General features: G+C 41.6%; 2 protein-coding genes and 1 non-coding gene across 3 annotated transcripts; 1 reads left to right on the forward strand and 2 right to left on the reverse strand.

The window, feature by feature from the left end:
* On the reverse strand, positions 1–8,992 carry LOC137804000 (ETS domain-containing protein Elk-3-like). Its single transcript, XM_068602920.1, has 5 exons — positions 8,624–8,992; positions 4,825–5,033; positions 3,707–4,507; positions 1,721–1,843; positions 1–917 (listed from the first exon to the last, which is right to left on the reverse strand). The coding sequence occupies exons 2-5, from the start codon at positions 5,029–5,031 to the stop codon at positions 819–821; spliced, it is 1,230 nt and encodes a 409-aa protein (XP_068459021.1). The 5' UTR covers positions 5,032–5,033; positions 8,624–8,992; the 3' UTR covers positions 1–818.
* Positions 8,993–10,840: 1,848 nt separating this feature from the next.
* Positions 10,841–17,160, forward strand: hal (histidine ammonia-lyase). The gene is made up of 20 exons (XM_068603499.1): positions 10,841–11,087; positions 11,281–11,341; positions 11,591–11,618; positions 11,702–11,776; positions 11,882–11,954; positions 12,068–12,134; positions 12,234–12,271; positions 12,400–12,525; positions 12,675–12,814; positions 12,991–13,038; positions 13,256–13,403; positions 13,500–13,595; positions 14,006–14,064; positions 14,302–14,382; positions 14,547–14,612; positions 14,706–14,871; positions 15,119–15,253; positions 16,486–16,594; positions 16,714–16,783; positions 16,922–17,160. The coding sequence occupies exons 1-20, from the start codon at positions 10,841–10,843 to the stop codon at positions 17,051–17,053; spliced, it is 1,965 nt and encodes a 654-aa protein (XP_068459600.1). The 3' UTR covers positions 17,054–17,160.
* A 1,959-nt stretch (positions 17,161–19,119) lies between these two features.
* trnay-gua (transfer RNA tyrosine (anticodon GUA)) lies at positions 19,120–19,207 on the reverse strand. Its single transcript is given in 2 exon segments — positions 19,120–19,155; positions 19,171–19,207. It is a non-coding gene; the product is annotated as a tRNA-Tyr (tRNA).
* Positions 19,208–21,238: the final 2,031 nt, after the last annotated feature.

Below are 21,238 nucleotides of genomic sequence, written 5' to 3' on the forward strand. Positions count from 1 at the left end.
TATTTGCTGCCAATCGTCATTAGGTTTTCATTGCAGATGTGATCGTTTCTCCCAGAGTAAAGAACATTAAATCTACAGTTCAAACATGAATCACATGAACCGGTTTGTCTTCTAACATTTGGTTTGAGCTACTATGAAATCCTTAATTTAAAAAGGCAAGCATTCAATGCTTTGTTTATTGAAAATGACAAGACATTCTTCACAATACAAAATGATACAGAATACAAACTGTATACCAAGTCCAGTATAAAAAAAAAAAGAACATTACAAGTGTTAAAGGGTTTTCATTGATTTGAAATCTCGTCTTCATTAAAAGATTTAGGAAAAAGAAAAATAGGACAACAAGGCACAGCCGGTACTATCTGAGAAGCATAGTGCATACAATACCCCACAAGTGAAACAACTAGTTTCGCATTGTGATGAACACTGAAGGAAAAAAAAAAAAGTTTTTTTTTGTTGTTTTTTTTAACATGATGAAAACAAACAAGCTCTCTGCACAGAATTAGCGGCTGGCTAGCATGTTGCAGCTAGCTACACGTCACTACTGTCCATCGTGGAAAGGGTCATGTGGAAATGTGCTGTACTTCATCACAGAGAGCCAGACGTCTCACAGACATCGCGGCGTATGGCTTTAACCAAGTGCTTTCAACCACTGGAATCTGAAGCAACTCAAGTGCAAAAAAAAACAAGTGAGGTCACAAACCGTCTTGTGGGACTTTACTGAAGCAAAAATGAACAAGACGGGCAAGAGATTGCTGCTGAAAATGACGGTGAGGAGAAGAGATGGATGAAGATCGGAGGGGTCACCAGATCCTGGATCAGGATTTGTGAGCGGCGTGGGACAGGAGCAGGGAGGAGGGTGTTCCTTCCAGGTTTGGCAGGGGGACAGGCATGTGTCCGTTGATTAGGCTGGGGAACTGTGGCGGGGAGAGAAAGGAGCCGAGAGTTAGCGAGAAGGGGACGGAGGCTTCATGAAAGCGGCTTTCCGGTGAGGAACTGCAGCATTGTCACTGCTCTAGTTTCCTGTTTTTTTTTCTCATTTTTTTTTTCATTGTGCCTCTTCCTTTTCGCCTCTGTCCCCTGCACCTCCACAGCAGAGGGAGAAGTCGACGTTATTTGTGCACAAAGAATCCGGGATGGTGTGTGTGTTTTTGGCTGTGGCGTGTGTGTGTGTGTGTGTTTCACAAATGAGGAGCAGCCTTAAACCAGTCCACCCTGTTCAGACTGGCTCCCCTGGGCTCAAACAGGAAGTATTCACAGGATTTCCTCTCCCTCTCTGAAACAAGACACCTCTGCTGGACCTGCTTACCAAGTCTCAACTAGTTTCACAACTGTCTGCAATTTTTTAGTTCTCAAAACATATTGTCGTTAGGTTTTTATACATACTTCCTGTAAATACCGACATGAAAAATCTAGCAGGTCGAGGGTGGCACTTGCTTTACACATGAACTTCATTTTAGGACACAGAGGAGTAATGTTAATGTCTATGATTGGTATAAAAACAAATGATCCCAAATAGGATTCAAGTAGAGATAATAGTTCAGCATCGAGTAAACATTATGACAGAAGATTAATACCTGCTGGGAGAAATGGGTGCTTTGCACAGCCTCACAACTTCCTCCTCACCCACATTAAACAATAATCGTTTCGAGAACACCTTCCCTTTCCTTACTCTGCTAGTTTGTCACCTATGTGTCTACACCTGCGTGTGTTTTCTTACCTGGAAGAGGGAGCTGTGGCCCTGCAGACGGGCGGGGCTGAGCGGAGCTACGGGACTCAAACTGCTCCAGAAATGGATGCCTGACAACAGCGGACTGTGAGCCAACAGCAAACCAGAGGGAGTCTGTGAGGGGACACACACACACACACACACACACACACACACAGAGGGAGGGAGGCTTCATGTAAATAAGAGGAACCAGGAAAGTCAAAATAAAAACACAGATACCCACTGGTTGGAGAGCATTGCTCTGAGGCCTTCGGTAATGCGAAACATGCTGAAATGGTAAATGGACGTGTACTGGCGTTTGGAAAAACAAACTGACGGAGCAGGAAGGAAGTCTGTGGTTTCTCCCCAGAATACAGGGGTGAGGCGGGGAGGAGAGAAGGAGGTGGACAGTGGGGGTTGATGCTGAAGGAGGCGTGGGGGGGGGTTTGTGGGAGGGGGGTTGGGGTCCTCAAGCACTTGGAACGGCAACTCGAGAAAAAAACATGTGAAATCAATTTCTGCCTCTCTCCCCCGGTCTCGTCTCTCCCCCTCCCCCCCTCCTTTCCCCTGTGTCACCTCAGAGAAGTGAGCCAGTGTTGCGGAGGGACCCAGCCCTGCTCCCATTATTAATGGAATTATTGGAGCATATGGCATCACTTAGGGCCTCTTCCCCCCCCCTCTCATAGGTTGGACTTGCAGAAGATTCCTGTAAATTGCTTGTTTTCCTCTGATCTCACTCTTTGCCCCCTCGTAAACAGACAGTGTGAGTGTGGTAATAATGGCGCTCTCAACGTGCGGACACAACCTCTGATGTGGCACGTTCCTTTGGCTTTGTCACAACTCCAACGGACACGTTATTAACTGCAGTAGATTATTGAACAGCGGTTGGCGCTCGGAGCAGAGCATTTGGAGTTATCACAAAGAAACAAAATGTCACAGCTGGATTAATTTGGCTGAACACGCAGACATTGTGTTATCAAACCAGAATCCACCTTCGAGCAGTCGTGTCCTGTAAGACTGCACAACCAAAAGAGGTCAAAAGCAGCTCCTGGATTCACCAATCAAATGTGCATTTGCTTGTGTACTTTCATTTCTCTTGTATTTTTAGTATAGCCATACTTCGATAAGCCCTGTTATTTGCAGCACATAAACATTCTGGCAGTAATTTGGGCTTTTACCCCACAGAGCTGTTTACCGAAAGGATTTCGACGGTTTAAGCTCTAACCAAACACAGACAATGACTCATTAAATGTGTTTGAATTTGCATTTGTTCAAAAGTATGTCTAATTTCTATCTGACATGAAAGTGCCCTACGCACATAATACCCTAAAATCATGCCAATTTACCCTTTTCATACCTTTTCGCTGTCTGTTTCAAGTGACCATTTAAATAAATATAGCAGTAGTCTTTCCACCAACACATGCCAGACTGTGTCAGATGTCTCTTGCTGCTCTCGGACCGCTTTAGGGACACTGACATCATGCTCTGGATGGATCCATCCTCTCTCTGTGGCCACAGAGGGGACAGCAACAGATAGTGATGCTAAGATTTGATTATTATTGGCGCTTTAAATGTGGCTGGCTCAGAGGCACACGATCTCGAATATATCTTAAATTATTGAGAGCAGAAATAAACAGAGCTTGTAAACATGTGTCAAATGGTAGCGTTGGGTGTGCAAACATGTCTGGACGAGATACAGATGAGGCAGCTTCTAGAGGAGCCTCAGGGGCTTGCGGAGTGTGTCACGCTAACCTGGATTAACCCCATTCATCCCACTCCATCATTGAGCAATATGTTGGGTGACACCTTGAATAGTCTCCCAGCCTCAAAGGTGCTGACAATTATGACTTTGAGTCTCACACCACCGGCCTTCTCTCAGGACACACACACACACACACACACACACTCACACACTTCCCACACAAAGTGACATCATCATCTGTCGTGGCAGCGCTGCCGAGCGATATAGTTGCGCATCGTTCGGCGTAATCGTCTCACCTGTGCAGTGAAAAAAGCCGGAGTGAGGGAGCCAGATGGCAGAGCCGGACTGTTGAGGGCGATGGAGCCGATGTCGCTCCCCGCGAGCAGCAGGGACGGGGATGAGATCTCCAGAGCTTTGGGCTTTTTGTATTTCGGTGGGAGTCTGTCTCCTTGATAACTACTACTACTACTACTACTAGTCGAGCTACTTCTACCACTGCCGCTGCTCCTCTTCTCGGGAGGTTGCAGGGCTCGCTCCCTGTACCCGGAGGAGAGGTTGAGGGGCTGCGCGCTCTGGTCAGACTCCTCCTCTTCCTCCTTGACCGCGGGGCTCCAGCTCCGGCCGCGATGGGAGGGTTGGGTGAGGGGAGAAGACGGGGAGCGCAGCTTGGACGACCTGGGGGAGACGTAGGACTCGGGCTTGGCAGAGGGAGGGGAGCTCCTTTCGCCGGAGTTGGCGCCGAAGCGGATGACGGAGCGCGGCTCCTCCCGGTGCTCCCGCAGGGCGCGCAGCAGCTCGGGCTGGTTCTGCAGGGAGCTGATGCTGAAGGACGAGTAGAGTCCAGAGCGGAGGTAGTCGTTGCGGCACTGCTGCGCACCCAAGGCCGCCAGGGTCCTCCTCTGGGCCTCCTCCTCGACTTCCTCTTCCTCCTCCTCCTCCTCTTCCTCTACCTCCAGCTCGGACGCCTCTCCGTCCTGGAGGGGAAACCTTCCAGAAGCCAGGCCCATCTCTACCGCCTGAGGGTCCATCTTCAGGATCTCGGGGAAGGACACAAACTTATAGACGAATTTCTGGCCAATGACCTTCTTGATGATGTTCTGTAAAACAGATAAACAAGATAAATGAGGAGGAGGAGGAGGAGAACTCTTATGTTCAGCAAATGGATACTAAGCTGGAAAATATTAAAAGGACAAATGTTGATTAAAACCGGGACGATGACAGCATTGCAGCCCAGCGAAGATGCATTAACACAACTTTGCGTTCGAGTGCTACATTGCGGCCAGATTTCCATTGTGCGATTGCCAAGAAAGCGGAAGTGCACGTGTCTATCAGAGGGGATTGTGGTTGTAAGAGAACGTGACTACACTCCTCTCACATGCCAACAGGACTGTGCCACATAGCCAGTGAAAGGCACCTTGTCATAGTAGTAGCGCAGGGCTCTGCTCAGCTTGTCGTAGTTCATGTTGGTCTTGTTCTTGCGCAGCCCCCAAAGCTTGGCCACTTCCTCGGACTTGAGGAGCTTGAACTCTCCGTCGGTGGACGTCCAACATATCAGATGCTTGTGGCTTTGGTCAAGCAGCAGCTGCAGCAGGAACTGCCAGAGGGTGATGGCACTGTCCATACCTGCAAGAAGACACGGTCAGAGTGAGGGAAGTGGACATGGAGGGAGCAAAGTCATCATCAAAGCTCCCATTGGTTGTTTTTAAACTCACATCATAAGGGACGAGGTCGTCTTCTTAAATACTATACTATGACTTTCATGAGTTTTTTTGGCAGACCTTTTTTTTGACAATACTGTACTATGACATTTTCATGACATACTAAACTATGACTTTATATGAAATCTTTTTTTGGTATTCTATAATAATCACGATTAGGACATGCTATACTCTTATATCATTTTTGGTATACTATGGTTTTTTAAATGGCATTTGTAATGCTTTTTATACAAACAATGACATTCAATCCTTCATTCAATATTCATCACTATGCCATTTTTCTATGCAATATTATAATGCAACTCATGACATTTCTTTTCATACCATACAATGTCATTTTTTTGGATTTCATACTTTGACCTTTTTTTGCATGTTTTGTTTTATCATGACATACCCAACTATGGTTTTATTACCTTTTTCGGCATGCTATGCCATGACTTTACCACATTTTGTATCAAATATTGTACTATTCCATTTGTTATGGCATAATATATTTTGACTTTCCATGAAATTTAGACATTTTATATAAAATACATAATATACCAAGAATGTCTCATGGACATACTATTCTATGACTTTTGATAAGGTCGGGGTGTTCGATTTGACCTAAAATGTTTATATATTTTGTTTTGCTAACTATTATATCAGGATATGACAATAATTCAAATGGATACTCCATTAAAAAACACGATTCTCACAATTGTCAGTCTATTGGCCATGAGAGGGAACAAATCTTGTGAAAGGGGGAGAACTTTTTTAAAGAGGGATGTGTGTGTTTATTGGCTCCAAATAAGGTAAAATATAGGAGGTATAGACCTGCATGTGTTTTGGGAGGAGTAGCCGGCCCCTTTATGTAAACGTGATGTGATTTATTCAAAGTTAACAGGAACGACCATCCTGTTGTTAGGAGTCAATGCATTGCTGAGCAACCTGGATCTCAGCAATAGTTTTCTGTTCACCTCTTTTCACTCCTGCCAAAAAAAGATAACCCACATTATCATCATCATCGATCTGCGTAGGGGCAAACGTTATTTCTTATTTAGTTGTTTTTTGTGACTTGACATAAATGCAACTGATTGTATTAAATGGCCGTATGATATTGTGTCGTATAGCTTACAGGCCGCTGTATTGCTGTATTGAATTGACCTTCTGATATGAGCAACTATCTTTGTTTGTCCAAAGAATCAATATAATATCGTGTCATAATAAAGCCCGTGATTTACAGCACTAGTGCATAAAGACTTTATTAGGTTGAAGAGGAAGAGCCTGTAACACGTGTTATAAGGAAGAGTAGCCCGGTGATGAATAGAACAGTGTGTTTTAAAGAGTGTAGAGTAATGTGGCAGCACAAGAGAAAAAAAAATGTTAGGAGGAACAACAGCTCAAGCCAGAAATATGCTGCGGTTCAACCTGGCCCTCTCTCCACAGGAAGTATGACGGGCCCAGGGTGGGTTATTCCTTTAATAGAGGAATGTGCAGCCTCAAAACTTCTGTCTGCCTTCTAGGAGCTCACATATTAAAACTCTGTGTGTGTGTGTGTGTGTGTGTGTGTGTGTGTGTGTGTTGTTTCTGTCATAGACAGTCACACCAAAGTAGTAAAATGATTTCTCAATGAGTTAAAAGACATGATAAAGGTGCAAAAAAGTTGATGATTGGTTAATTGTTGAGTTATTTAATAAGCTATAATGACAAGAACCTTTGCTGTTGTCTACATCTCAAATCACTTTGTAATTCCAGAGACTTTGATGACCAATTAGGAGAGAAAAATGTGATCAATGATGAAAATAGTATTTGCAGACAGACACGCGTATGAATAGCCTCAAACGTAAATCCTTTTTTGTTTGAGACTGTAATTTGTCTGTTGCATTAAACAACTGTCAAGTAAAGCAAGTGGGCATTACATGCATGAGTAGGTTCAAATGTATATTCTTGACATATTCTTCAATCAGGTGTTTTTCACTTTTGAAATCAGAGTTTTGCAAATGTTACTTTTTCCCTCCAGCATAGTTCTTAGCTGCTTGTGTGAGCAGTTTTACTTCTTTAAAATACATCAAATGAAACATAAAGTAACCAAGTAATGAATACATGTATAACTAAGTTGTTTGGAATCACGCAGTCGCACATGCTGATGGACCTGACTGAGCCTCATCTCGTATACTTTGCCGTCTTATCCGTGGATGTGAGGAGCAATAGGTGTCTGATGCTAAAACACAATGATGACAGGCTGGCCTCTTGACCGCCGCATCTCTGTCCAGAGAGGAGGGAGGGAGGGCTGAAGTCATTTCCGATAAAAGCTATCCCCTGAGTTTTCTTACTGCCATGTGAAACTACAAACCTGTCAAAGTCAGGACTTCCTCCTATTCTACTTCCAAGGACAAATGTTGAGGAAAGGGGATCCCACAGCAGGGGAGAATTTCCCCAGTCCTGCCACACTTCCGACCAAAATCCCAGAGGGAGAGAGGGTCAAAAGATGAAATCAGTGTCCCCTTTTTCCACGGCTACACCCTTTAAAGTTCAAACCAATCTGAACCCAGACCCCGGCTCGGCTTTTAAACACAAAGGTAAACCTATACAGGGCCACTGAGCTGACAGGTCTACAATTAGGCCAGTGAGACTTATAAACATTAAACTTTGCAAGATGCTGCAAATAGCTCAGAGGGACTTTGAAGCGTGGAACAGAAATACCTCCAATAGAAATGAGCAGATTTTACAGCACAATCTAGCTATAACCCTACTACTGGTACTTTATTTGCATATTAGATTGATATGCCGACCGCACAGAGATGGAAGCCACAACCACGGACAGTTGCTGTCTGACCCACAGACATGGCATAAATCTTCCAAGGAATATTACATTATTATGATGGTTTCAGTCGGGGATCAGGAGCCCTGGTGCGGATGCTCGGACTGAGAAGTCTCGCTGTGCGCACAAAGCCATCCAGTGTTGGCTGAACGGAAACTGCTAATGAGATTAGATGGTGTGTGCAGACATTACTTAGCCATGACTAAATCTGCTCTCTTCCTGTTCGCAGACGGTGGAAAATGCAACAAGGGGCCCATAAAGAGCAGCATCTCCAACAAACAGCAGCCACGCGCCGTTGTTGCATTGCTCGTCTTTTGTTTGCCTCCCTTTTCTCGGGGAAGGCTACGTTTGTGTCCCGCGACTTGAAAGTTGCCGGAGCCTCACTGTTACGCACAGAGGGGTTTGGATCCCCATTCTGCCCCACTGACTCATTTTCAAGATGTTGCTTGGACCGGAAGACGGCACAATTGTGTCCTCATCTAAAAATCGGTAACGCTATTGTCCTGACTTTAAACTTTAACGAACACACCGGATTCCGACAAGTTCAACCAACACACGGCGGAAAAACTTCACGGCCAGGATCCTTCACGTGAATCCCGTCGCTTATAACCGCTAATCGTGCATTATTACGCGCTCTCTACGAGCCAACAAAGCGCTGTTCATAGAAAGATGTCCGTTTATTTCTACGTTACCTGCGATCTCCGACTCGGGGTGTTTTCCCTTCCGCGAAACTTTACGGCGAAGCCCGTGTGATTCCTTGTTTTTCCATGCTTACTTCTGGTCTACACAGTTGTGCTGGACTGAAATAGGATCCTGTGCTTTTTCTTCTTCTGAGCAGGAAGTTGGAGCAGGCAGACACAGAGCCGGCTGACTTCCTCTCCCCGACGGTTCCCCAGGCAGTTTGCCGTCTGTGTAAACACACTTTTCCTCCCCTCCTCTCCTCTCCTCTCCTCTCCTCTTCTCTTCTCCTCGGCTTGCCCGCTGACGGCCAGCAGTAGGCCTACTCCGACTCCGCGTCGGCACACATGGCGGTACAGAAACTCCTACAGCCCATAAACTGACATCATCCCGTTCCGCAGGCTATAGAGTGATGCTTTCAGGTTCGCCTCGTTAGTTAGAACACTTCCATTTACAGGCCAACGGTCACGTGATTTGAGGTCTTATCCCATGTCGTTTTCGTTTTAGGCCGTGACGGAAGATGTATTCAGGGTTCTACTTCGTGAAAGTGGTAGTATTACATTGTAAATATACTCTGTTGCAAGTTAAAGTATTGCATTCAAAATTACACTCAAGTAAAAGTACAAAAGTATGAGGCAACAAAACATATTTAAAGTAGTGAAAGTAAAATGACCCATTTCAGATTCATATTGAAATTGTGTGTATACCTTTAACAATGTAGCTGGTGAAGGTAAGGATGATCTTAACTACTTTATAGTGCTAAATAGTTAGTTATCCTGCAGCAACAGCTGATCGACTCAGACTGAAGGAGTAGGTATCAAATCCACGCCTGCCACCGACTGACAGTTATAACAAAACATGTCAAAACAATCCAACAAAACTGCAGCACTCAAACACTTCACACACAAGAGCACAAGCCGATCAGAACAAATGGTACTATACCTACCGTAAAATTCAACAACTTTGTTTTTCTTTTTTTCTCAACTTTGACTGGTGCAGCCGATATTTGGATTTTTCCGATTTTTCCGATTTTAAATTTAGCAGTAGTTGCATAGACGCCCCTGGCGGCCTGCCACCGCTTGGACCACTTGGCCCTGTGTGGGAAAGAAACTAAAACTTTTATGCAAATCAATTTAAATAGTTTTGGTAGCATTGTAGAACCCATAAGCTGTATTTATTAAATATGAGCCTTTGACATTAAACATATTTGAACTGAATAATTACAGTCTTTGATCGTCAGTTTGTAATGTGAGAGTATAGGATTCAGGAGACCAGCGGTAATACACAGATGATCTGATCTTATAAGACGTTACAGACATCTGACCAAATCATATCCAATCTAAAAAGAATAATTTGCATTACTTCAAAGTTTGGTATGTTACGGTCACGATTACATTGTTGATATTTTTACTAAATTAAGTGGATCCTCGAGAAAGCTGCTCAGGTTTTATTGACCCATGTAAGCCTTCAATTGCTATGAAAGCAATGTACAAAACACTGTCGGTTTGAGGTAAACTGCATCAAATTACAAAGTTTGAATAAATGAACACAAATGAAAAATTAAGGAACTGCATTGAGAGCTTGATTCTGCAAAGCTTAATAAAAGGAACTATTGCACCATAAATTGTTGCAAAATTATAAACTGTAAATAAGTGCCATTATTTGAGCACCATAGTGTAAGAACTGCATTAATAACTTATCCAAAAATATTTAGTTTTTTTTGTTGTTGAGCACTTTTTTGGAAGAATTCCTTTTACTACAATCCAGTTAAATTAAACTAAATTGTGTAGATTATGAGATTTAAAAATAAATAAATCATCATATAGGATTAAACTGTTGCACAACTACCAACTAACATCATGTTGAATCAACAAACTGACTTACACACGTTGATAGTATCATGTTACAAATTAGGAACATATTGGCTACCACCAGTCAACTTATAGATAAACAGCAGCACATACGTCACGTTTGCAAACACATGAAAGCAGCTCGCTTTTCGCCGCCAGTCCGTTCCTGTGGTTAAATCACGTGAGCGCGTTTGGGTCAAAGTGTCGTAACATCGATGTGACCAACCTGTGGAGGTCAATGGTCCTCAGAGGTGTGACACCGGCGAGGCGTGGCCCCTGGACGCACCGTCTGATTGGCGGCTGAGCTTTCGGTGGCTGAAAGTTGTACCTTGGGGATCAGCGAGCAGCGCGCAGTGCACCAAGAGACCCGCTGAAGCAGCAATGCCAGGTTTTACTGTCCATATCCGAGATGAGTGGCTGGCAGTGCCCTGCCGGGATGCCACCAACAACATCCAGTGGCTCGGACACGAGGCGCTCAAACGTTACATGAAGAACAAACCAGACAACGGCGGCATCACGGCTCTAAAGGACACGAGGTTTGTCGTGCGCAGGTGCCAGGGTTTGGGTTTGTTGGACGCGGATGACACAATCGAGGATGTACTGGAGGATAATGACTTTGTCGAGCTTGGTAAAGACCATCTGCATTTACAAGAAATAAGTTATTAAGATTATCATGTGACAGTTTGGGCACTTATTGTGCGTAATTGTGCATGGATTGTTATGTACCGACGATACGATACATTCAATTAAGCCTAGATGTTACATTCATTTACCAAGAGAAAATGTGTCCAATGTGTGTAATTATTGTCCTTTACTTACAGCCATTGAAGGCGACACCATGTCTCCTGACTTCATCCCCTATGAGCCTGGAGTTTCTCACCTGTATCCGAAAACTTGGGCATTGAAGTTGTTACTAAATAATATATTTTCTTCATCAGATTTGTATTTCGTTTATGCAAGTACATGGTCTTAAACTGTGGGCAGCACTGACCTTTTGAAAGAGTCAAATAAATATCAGTTTAACATTTAAAAAGATAAGACGTATTTTTGCTTCTATAATTTCTGTAATATGATAATACAGTAATGTGCAACATTGTATTGGACGTTATCCTTAATTGTTATGTGAACTAGCACCGCATTATACAAAGAACCCAGAGAGGTAAGTCTTTATATTACTCATTTTCTACTACTAAAAGAGATATGCTTTTTAACTGACTATTGTAACTTGTTCTACTTGTGCAGTATATTGACTTGGACGGTAACAGCCTGACATCGACAGATCTGGTCAATTTAGGAAAGGGACTCTACAAGATAAAGGTAATGATCAACAAATATTTTTTTCCACCACTGCGAGTCAGTGTAATCTTTGACTTTTTAAAAACTTTGACGTAACGCAACAATTTCCTTGACCAACATTTGCAGGTGACTCCAGAGGCAGAACAGAACGTTGTGAAATCCAGAGAGCTTTTGGACCGCATTGTCAAGGAAAACAAAGGTAGACTGACCACTTTAAACGCATTGATCCAACTGTTAATCAGCTGATAGAATCATGAAGTCAATGATCTCATGTATTGAGTTCTCTGTATCTCTCTCTCTCTGTTCCTCCAGTTGTCTATGGAATCACAACAGGTTTTGGCAAGTTTGCCCGAACAGTCATTCCTGTCAGCAAGCTCAAGTAAAGACAACATTTTACAGTTTGTTTATTTTGACAATGGTAGATCTTCTGTTGGAGAATAAGAGGTTTTTTTTATGCTGACATGTGCTTGTTCCTCAGGGAGCTGCAGGAAAACTTGGTTCGATCACACTCGGCAGGTAATAAAGCTCTCTGTAAAGCTTAATTATTAGTCTAGAACTTAAAATCTCAACACATTCAGTGCTCCTGACAAAGTGTTTCAGGTTTTGCTGTATTTATACCACCAATGCTATGCTGTGGTGTTTAGGTGTGGGAAACCCGCTAAGCCCAGAGAGGACCCGCATGCTTCTCGCTCTGAGGATCAATGTTCTGGCCAAAGGGTACAGTGGAATTTCTCCCGAAACCCTTCATGCCATGATCCAAGCCTTCAACGGTAAGCTGCCAGCCTCACTACAGATTCACAGACGTGGATATCAGCTGCAGCTGATTGCTGATACCATTATTTTTTTTTCCGGGATCAGTATTGGGGAAGCGGACAATCAAATGACTAATCTTCATCTCTAACTCTCTCCGACCCTGCAGCCTCCTGCCTCTCCTTTGTCCCAGAGAAGGGAACTGTGGGTGCAAGTGGAGACCTAGCACCACTTTCTCACCTGGCCCTGGGGCTGATGGGAGAAGGGAAAATGTGGTCCCCCAAGAGCGGATGGGCAGATGCCAAATATGTAAGATCGCACAGATAGAACTGTCATAATTACTTTTCCACGGTTGTACAACATGACTCGGGAGCCTCTGCTTGTAAAAGTGACAGGTAGCAAGGTCCAATAGGAAAACATGTTTGCATGACCCTTGAACTTTTACATGTTTTTTTTTTTATTCTTATCCTTTCATCACTGGCCAGGTCCTAGAGGCCCATGGACTAAAGCCAATATCACTAAAGCCTAAAGAGGTAACGTTTGAAACCAACCACGCTCTTATATTTAATTTGCCTGCACTAAAGAACCTGGATGTATTCCTTTGTGGTTTCTCCTCAGGTACAGACAAACAATAATAATAATGTTTATAATATAATTTAAACACAAGAGTGCAGACTGCATTGCTCTCCCAGTGGCTTCTTAAAGTGGAAAATATGGAAATATATCTCACTCCCAGTCTTTCCCTCACAGGGTCTTGCTTTGATCAACGGGACCCAAATGATCACCTCTCTGGGGGCCGAGGCCGTGGAACGGGCCCAGGCGATCGCTCGGCAGGCGGACATCATTGCTGCTCTGACTCTCGAGGTGCTGAAGGGAACCACCAATGCCTTTGACAGCGGTGAGCAGACACAGTAGCGAAGAATACATACTTAACTCAAGCTCCAAGATGCTGTGTCTGTTCCATCCTTCCTCATTTGCTTGTCTCATCCTGCAGACATTCATAAACTGCGGCCTCACCCCGGACAGATTGAGGTGGCCCAGCGCTTCCGCTCGCTGCTGGACTCTGATCACCACCCATCCCAGATTGCAGGTGAGAGAACAGGACCATATATTCAAACGGCCAAGTAGCACGTTATATCATCATCACACCAAGTTATTGTAATACACCTAACATCTGGCCTGAACCGTTGCCTCGCAGCGAGGCGTGTGTCCGGTGTTCAACCCTATCTATGGCTTACAGAGCTGAAGGGAGTAGAGTTTTATGTGACAGTAACGCCATATTGGTGGGGGTTTCCTCCCAACCAAAATATAATCTGTAAGGAGTATTTTCTACCACTCCACTGTGGCAGCCCACAGCTCCTAAATATTTAAAACGGTTCAAATGGAGAGGGTGTATCTCCTCATATGGATTAATAAAGTATAGCTTTTGGTACTATGGCTGCATTGACCTCTAAAACATGTAGTACTTTATGTTATCTGGTGTCGGTGTGTTTTTTGCAGAGAGCCACAGGTTCTGTGACCGAGTCCAGGATGCCTACACCATGCGATGCTGTCCTCAGGTAACCTCAAGTTTATTTACACATCCCAAAATCACAAGGTTCTCCCTGAGGGCTTTACAGTCAGTACGCCCTTAATCCTTACACGCTCAATTTGGAAAAAGAAAAAAGTGGATTCTCTTGTGGTGGAGCCAATGAGTACAGCAGGGCATGCAGGATTTTCTCTAAATTGGAGTAGGACTGTGCTTAAAGTGTTGTGTTGAGTTTTTACTGAGCATACCTTTACGTTTCTGTTCACAGGTTCATGGAATCACCAATGACACAATAACATTTGTCCAGAACATCATCAATACAGAAATCAACAGCGCCACTGACAATCCTGTATCCATCTCTGGCACTAAAAAGATGAACAAACTACACATGTTCCTTTAGTCTCTGTACTCAAAACTGTAAAGTGGTTAAACCACACATTTTAGCTTCTACTACAAAGTTGGATTTGTTATTTGATATCAGGGGAGATTTATTTTTCTTAACGGCCATACAAGATGGTATTTGCAGAAAGAGGTGAGACCATTTCAGGTGGGAATTTCCATGGTGAATACCCAGCTAAGGTAAGTATGTTTGTGACTCATGACATTGTTTTATTTTGGTATTTGTTGTACTTTCTGTTGTCATCTCTTTTATTGCCTCTACCTTTCTTTAAGGCTCTAGACTTTCTAGCCATTGGAGTCCACGAGCTGGCCTCCATCAGTGAGAGGAGGATCGAAAGGTTGTGCAACCCTTCACTGAGCGAGCTGCCCGCCTTCCTCGTCAATGAGGGAGGACTCAACTCGGGCTTCATGATTGCTCATTGCACCGCTGCTGCCTTGGGTTAGTGCGCAAAAAGATACAGTAAAATTAAGCATTAACATCAGTGAATGTGAGTTATTTGTTACTTTAAGTTGATTAAAACAGATGTTGGTTGAATTAATTGGGTTTTAATATTGACTGATGGATTGCAGGTAGAATATTTCACAAAAATATAACTGCTTTTATCACGTTTATTTTGTATTTACGTCCCGTTTTACACCGTTTTAGCATGAACTTTAACACTAATCTCTGTTTTTATACCGTCTAGTTTCAGAGAATAAAGTTTTGTGTCATCCATCGTCTGTGGACTCTTTGTCCACCAGCGCTGCCACAGAGGACCATGTGTCCATGGGAGGCTGGGCTGCGAGGAAGGCCCTGAGGGTTGTGGAGAATGTGGAGCAAGGTAACACAAATGTATTGCTGTTAGTATTTTGAACATCCTATTAAAGTAATCATAAGGCTCAGATAAGGGAAACATGCTAAACACAGCGAATACATTATCAAAATACAAGTAAATATATTGTATACCCTGTACTTTCTGCTGACATCAAATAAACTAAACGGTCAAATGGAAAAACAGGAAAAATGACTAACTTTAAAGGGATGACAAGATAAGTTACTCAAGCTGCTACATAGTTCAGTTATATAAAGTTCAATGGTCAATCGCTGTTTTTAAAAATAAATCTGATGACGACTTAACTTTTAAGTAAGATTAAAAAGTAACAAGCAGCTACGTCCAGTTTCTGGTGCCTCTGCCACAAATAAAGTTAAAAAGTTAACGGCTTTAAAAAACCCTGCAGTCTTCACCAACTAAGCATGACCACATTTCATCATGATTGTAAATCAAAGCTCATCAAGTGATTTTCCTGATTAACTGCAAACCTACAGGTTAAATCAATACCTCTCTTGATATAATTATCTTCATGTTTGTTGAGTACAATTATATAAACACAAGAAAACGATAAGATACAGTTACATTATGTGTTGGAATAGACTGAAAAGATGAAATCCAAAGCTAATTCTGAATTTTAACAAAAGTTTATTTTAGTGTATTCTGAGTTTTTAGTTCAGTGGCTAATATACATGGGCATATGACTTACATTATATTCCCTTATGATTTAAAATATATGACAGCTGGGATGGGCTCCAGCGCCCCGCGACCCTCATGAGGATAAGCGGTTAAGATAATGGATGGATGGATGCTGCGGAACAAATTGAAGGACTGAAGGATTCAACAGGCTCCACAATCTCTTCTTAAGGAAGACATAGATCAGAACATTCAGAACTGAATCCAAAGGAGCGGTGGAGTCTTTTCTAAATCCCCAATTGTAGAATGATAGTTCGACACAATTCAATGTCATACCTAAGATCTGGTCCAGTCCCTCACGCTGTATGATCCACTCCACTGTATTCAGCATGCAAAGCTGGCTCCAGCAACCTCACTGCAAACACAGGATCGTCATTCAACATACCAAAAGTACTGACATTCGATGTTGTGTCATGTTTACATTTAATGACTGAAATAGTTACCACAAAAAGATGACCTACTTAAAAAGACATTTTATAAAAACTATTTTTTTTGTAAATGAACTGTGCGATTATGCGATTGTCAAACCTACGTTTGGTTTTTATCAGTTCTCGCTATAGAGCTGTTGGCCGCCTGTCAGGGTATCGAGTTCCTCCGCCCACTCCGTACCACAACTCCACTGGAGAAGGTCTATGAACTTGTGCGCAGTGTGGTCAAGTAAGTCAAACAGTTGTGGCCAAGGTTCACAACTTTCAGTCCACTGAAATGATGTACAGGATAGTTAATATTTATCCACTGTTCCACTTCTGACCTCTTAACTTTTCTGCCATGAACAGACCATGGATTAAAGACAGATTCATGTCTCCGGACATTGAAGCTGTTCACCGTCTTCTACTTGACCAGAAGGCAAGTGACACACTTTATATGACGTATTATACAGCCACAGATAAAATGAACATCGCTTCCTATGCATGTACACGCAAGCTCCACATGGAAATGGAGAACATTTGATTTTCAATTAACATGTTTATATTTTCAACTCAGGTGTGGAATGTGGCCAAACCCTATATTGACAAGTATAAGACAGAGGTCATCCCCAGGTCCCGTCCCGTCTCCCCTACGGCCTTCTCTCTGGACACCCCTGCATCACCGAGGAAACGTGTTCGCCATGAGTGAAAACATGGCCGATTTTTGGTTATTTTTGAAATAATTATAATTAACAGCACCAATTACGGAGACGTTTGTTGCTTTTAATGAAAACGACAAAGATCACATATTTTTGAGGAGCCAATGTTGTTTTGACCCTTTTAAACTAAACTCATATTTGATAACCAACATTTTTAATCCTTCATTATATTTTGGTAATTTAAGAATTGGCTATTTCTCTAGTAATTATTGGATGTTTAACTTGCATATAGCTTTCCCCACACCACTGTGCACTAGAGTTGTGTTTATATAAACCTTTGTTGTTGTTTCAAATGTGCCTAATTGAGTTATTGCCACATGACTACCTCATCCAAAGGCTTTTTTTTCCTCGTGGAATTATGTGTAATTTTAAATGATTGTCATCTGTACATTTCCAGTTTAGAATACACAACAATAAAAGTTAAAAAAAAAAAAAAAATCAAATTCTTTCTGCACACTATATTGGCATTGAGGACTTATTTCTGGTTTGTTATTACAGAATGTCAAGATTACTTTTAGTTGTAGTCGTGGGTGAAGTACTGAAAGTATTAGTTGCAATAACAGTATATCTTTTATCATTTGTCATTTAAATGTTAATTTCCAACGCTGATATTATCTTTATATGTTCTATAACTGTACTGCACTTCAGTATAACTTTATGGTACTATCACAATTCTATTTTATGCTTTTTTATACTTCTACTCTAATTTGACTTATTTCAATACTCCCTAAAAGACACCATTCCCACCCGCAACTACTTTTACTTTAAGTATATTTCAACATATTTTTTTAAATATTTGTAACAATATTTTCACAAAGCAGTAATGCCTCTTTTAATTAAGTAAAACATACAAATACTTTCCACCACTGGGTAATTTTATCATATAAAACCTATGATCATAGATTACAGTAGACCTATAAAAGGGATTAACAATAGATCAAAGTGTAATGTAAAACATCATGATGATACATAATATGAAGAGGGATTGCAAACAAAACGCCATAGAATCAAAACAAGTAATTATATACATCTATTTCTAATTTAGGTGAGCATGAACAAACCGGTAAACAAACAGGATTGTGTCTTTGGGTTTACAGTCACACTGCTTTTGTTCTCTGTGTGCTGAACCTGAAGGAAGTATGTTTAACAGAAGCTTCCTAGTCCAGATAAACAACGCCTACCTGACTGAGAAGCCACTCTGCCACCTTGAGGTACTGTGATGAAAAACCAGAGGAAGATAACGTCAGGTGTCACAGACCTGCAAACGCAGCTTTGGTAAACATATTCAAATGTTACACAACCAACTCTTCACAGATAGTAGCACAGAGGCAGAAGTCTGTTGTGCCCAGAAATAGCCAGATTTTACAATAAATTGACATGACAGGTATGCTTAGTCTAACTGAACAAGTTAATGTGTTGCAATCTCAGCCTTTTCCAAACATATCCTCAAACTTAACAGCTGAAATTAGGTTTTAGACTTTTCTAATTAACAAATGCTTGACATTGAATTAACAGCAAAAATGTGTTCTACAGGCTACAAAACATACAAAAGGTTAAAGGTAACACAACATATTGCCAATATTTTATGTTAAGACCTGTATTCAAAATGTTGAATAAAACTTGAAAATTTACAGTAATTTACATTGAAATGCTCTCAGACGGAATACCAAAGCTGAGATTGTGGAAAAACATTAATTTGTCTATATAATCAATATAAATAAACCAATGATCATATTTAAAATGGTCACAGATCATAGAGGAGCACAATACACACTTTATAAAACATGTATAGTGGTCGTAGTTATGATATAACAAATTATCAATATGTGATGTTCATATAATGTTACAAACCGCATTAGGCTTTATAATTATCAGTTAGCCCTGCTTCGCTACGGGTAACGTGACTTACAAAACAATATAAAATCCCTTTCCAGCTACCGTAACTTTTAGCAGAAAGGGCAAGACGAAAAAGAAGCTAACATGAGGAACTAGGAGTAGTTGCAGAAACAACTTACATTTGTTACAAATTAAAGACTGGAGAAAAAAAAAAAAGGTCTCCTTCGAGCCGGATTTGAACCAGCGACCTAAGGATTTCAGCTATTAGCCACTACAGTCCTCCGCTCTACCAACTGAGCTATCGAAGGGACACTTCAAATGGAAAAACATTGAATTCTAATACTTAACTAGATTTTATCTAATTATTATACGCCACGGTGTTGACTGAAAGCCTCTTGGAAGAAATAAACTGAGTATAAATCATCTGTTTCCAGTATTTTAACTAAAGCCTTCAAATTGCACACAGACATTATTGCTACTCAAGTAACGTTTGAATTGGCGGCTAACGTCACACTGTGTTTAGTTTCGTTCATTTTATGGTACGAATGTGCACTTGTTTGCAACAAAAAGTAAGGAAAGCAATATATATGTATATAAACTGGTAGGATAGATATCGGAGTCATTTGAGGTGGGTTAATATGACGTCATCTGTCACACTCCGGAGGAGTTTGGGAATAGGAGCTTTTTCAAGCTGCAACGCAGCAGCGGTCATGAGAAGGGTTGCTTACTTCTCTTAACCTGCCGGGTGCAGGTACAACACCCTGTTTAATACTAATTGTATTGAGAGCTACTGTTCAACAAATACTTATGCACATGGCCATATTGCTGCATTGGTCCGAAATAGAGTATATTCGTTTAAAAAGCTATTTGTACCACTAGGTGGCAACATTCCCCTATTTTATCCTTTGATCACTGCACCTACCAGGCTGAGATATATAATTACTTTCTTGAGAAAATTAAAATGTGGGGTTAGTTCAAATAATGAACTTCACTTCATTTGATAGCACGAGTGTGTGTTTCACATTGGGACCTTGTCAAGGGTTTAAGTATTAGTTGAGAATCAGGACAGATGATTGCGTGTAATGTTGTATCACAATCCTCCTATGTTTTGGTCAAATTGACAAATCATGATTGCTGTTAGTTTAACTATGTTTCTCTGAATTCATTAACTGAAACAAAAAGAAAGTAATAATGGATACTTTAATCCTGAAGGGGACATTCAAACAAGTTTAAACTGCATTTACCCACATTGTTACATGACAGCACCAAGCCAGGGTGCATAATTAGCGTCACTAAACTCATTGTACGTTCACAAGAGGGGGAGAGGTACAATCTCAGAAGATATTAGTATCAGTAACAGAAGGAAACTGCACATTTACTTTATGTGATTATTTCTATTTCCTTCTACTTCCTGCTTCTACTTTACTATATTTCAGAAGAAAATATAGTTTACTCCAGGGGATTTATTTGAGTGCTTGAGTAGCTTGTTACATTGCAGACTTTGTTAGTAATGAGTCCTCCATTACAATTTTTCTTACACATTGATAATCAAATAATCTAGTACAATATTAAAACATTTTAAAGGAACATAGGACTGAAAGGACCATTTTGTATTATGATTTCTTTTACTTTTTATACTTAATAAATCAATTTTCTGATAAAATATGCAAATTTGTGTCTTGGTATTTCTACTTTCCCTAAAGGATTCTACTGCCGAGGATCATTGAGATGTAAACTGAAACGCAATGAGCGTTGAGCTAAAAAGTGACACTGATAATTGCTTTCAGCGAAGGTTTATTAAAGGCTTGTAATGTTAAACAGAAATGGTTGCTGTCAGCCAAAATGAAAACATAGTCATCTTGCCCTGACCTGTCAGACAGTGTGTTACATGTGTAGCTGCTTCAACATACAGTGCATTACAACAACATGGGGACAGACATGCAGCCGAAAGCAGATTAGTGAGGCGGCCGACATTCCTCTCATAGCGCAGGCAGGTTTGAATCTTCTCCATCCCTGACTGAGATTATCATCCTGTCTGCTCCTCAGCGGAGAATCATCTGGGAGCTACTTAACCTGACCCGCCTGAGGTAAAGAAAAGTGTAAAAGGTGGGTCTTTAAGACATGTTGCCATCAATCATAATCGCTAATAGACGCCTTCGCGAGACAAACTTCATGGTTATCCTTAATCTAGCACCAATTTTCCAATGTTTTACTGCTATTTTCTTTGTTAAAGTGTGTTTCAGAGCAGTAAATACTGGAAGAAAATGGAACAGTCGGTGGAATTTTCTCTCCATAATGGCGGTATTTTCTCCGAGCAAAGTTAAAGCTGGGAACAGCCC

Source organism: Clinocottus analis, unplaced genomic scaffold (genome assembly GCF_023055335.1).
Source record: "Clinocottus analis isolate CAN_PGR_092001 unplaced genomic scaffold, fCliAna1.0.p SCAF_6, whole genome shotgun sequence".
Classification (NCBI taxonomy): Eukaryota; Metazoa; Chordata; class Actinopteri; order Perciformes; family Cottidae; genus Clinocottus; species Clinocottus analis.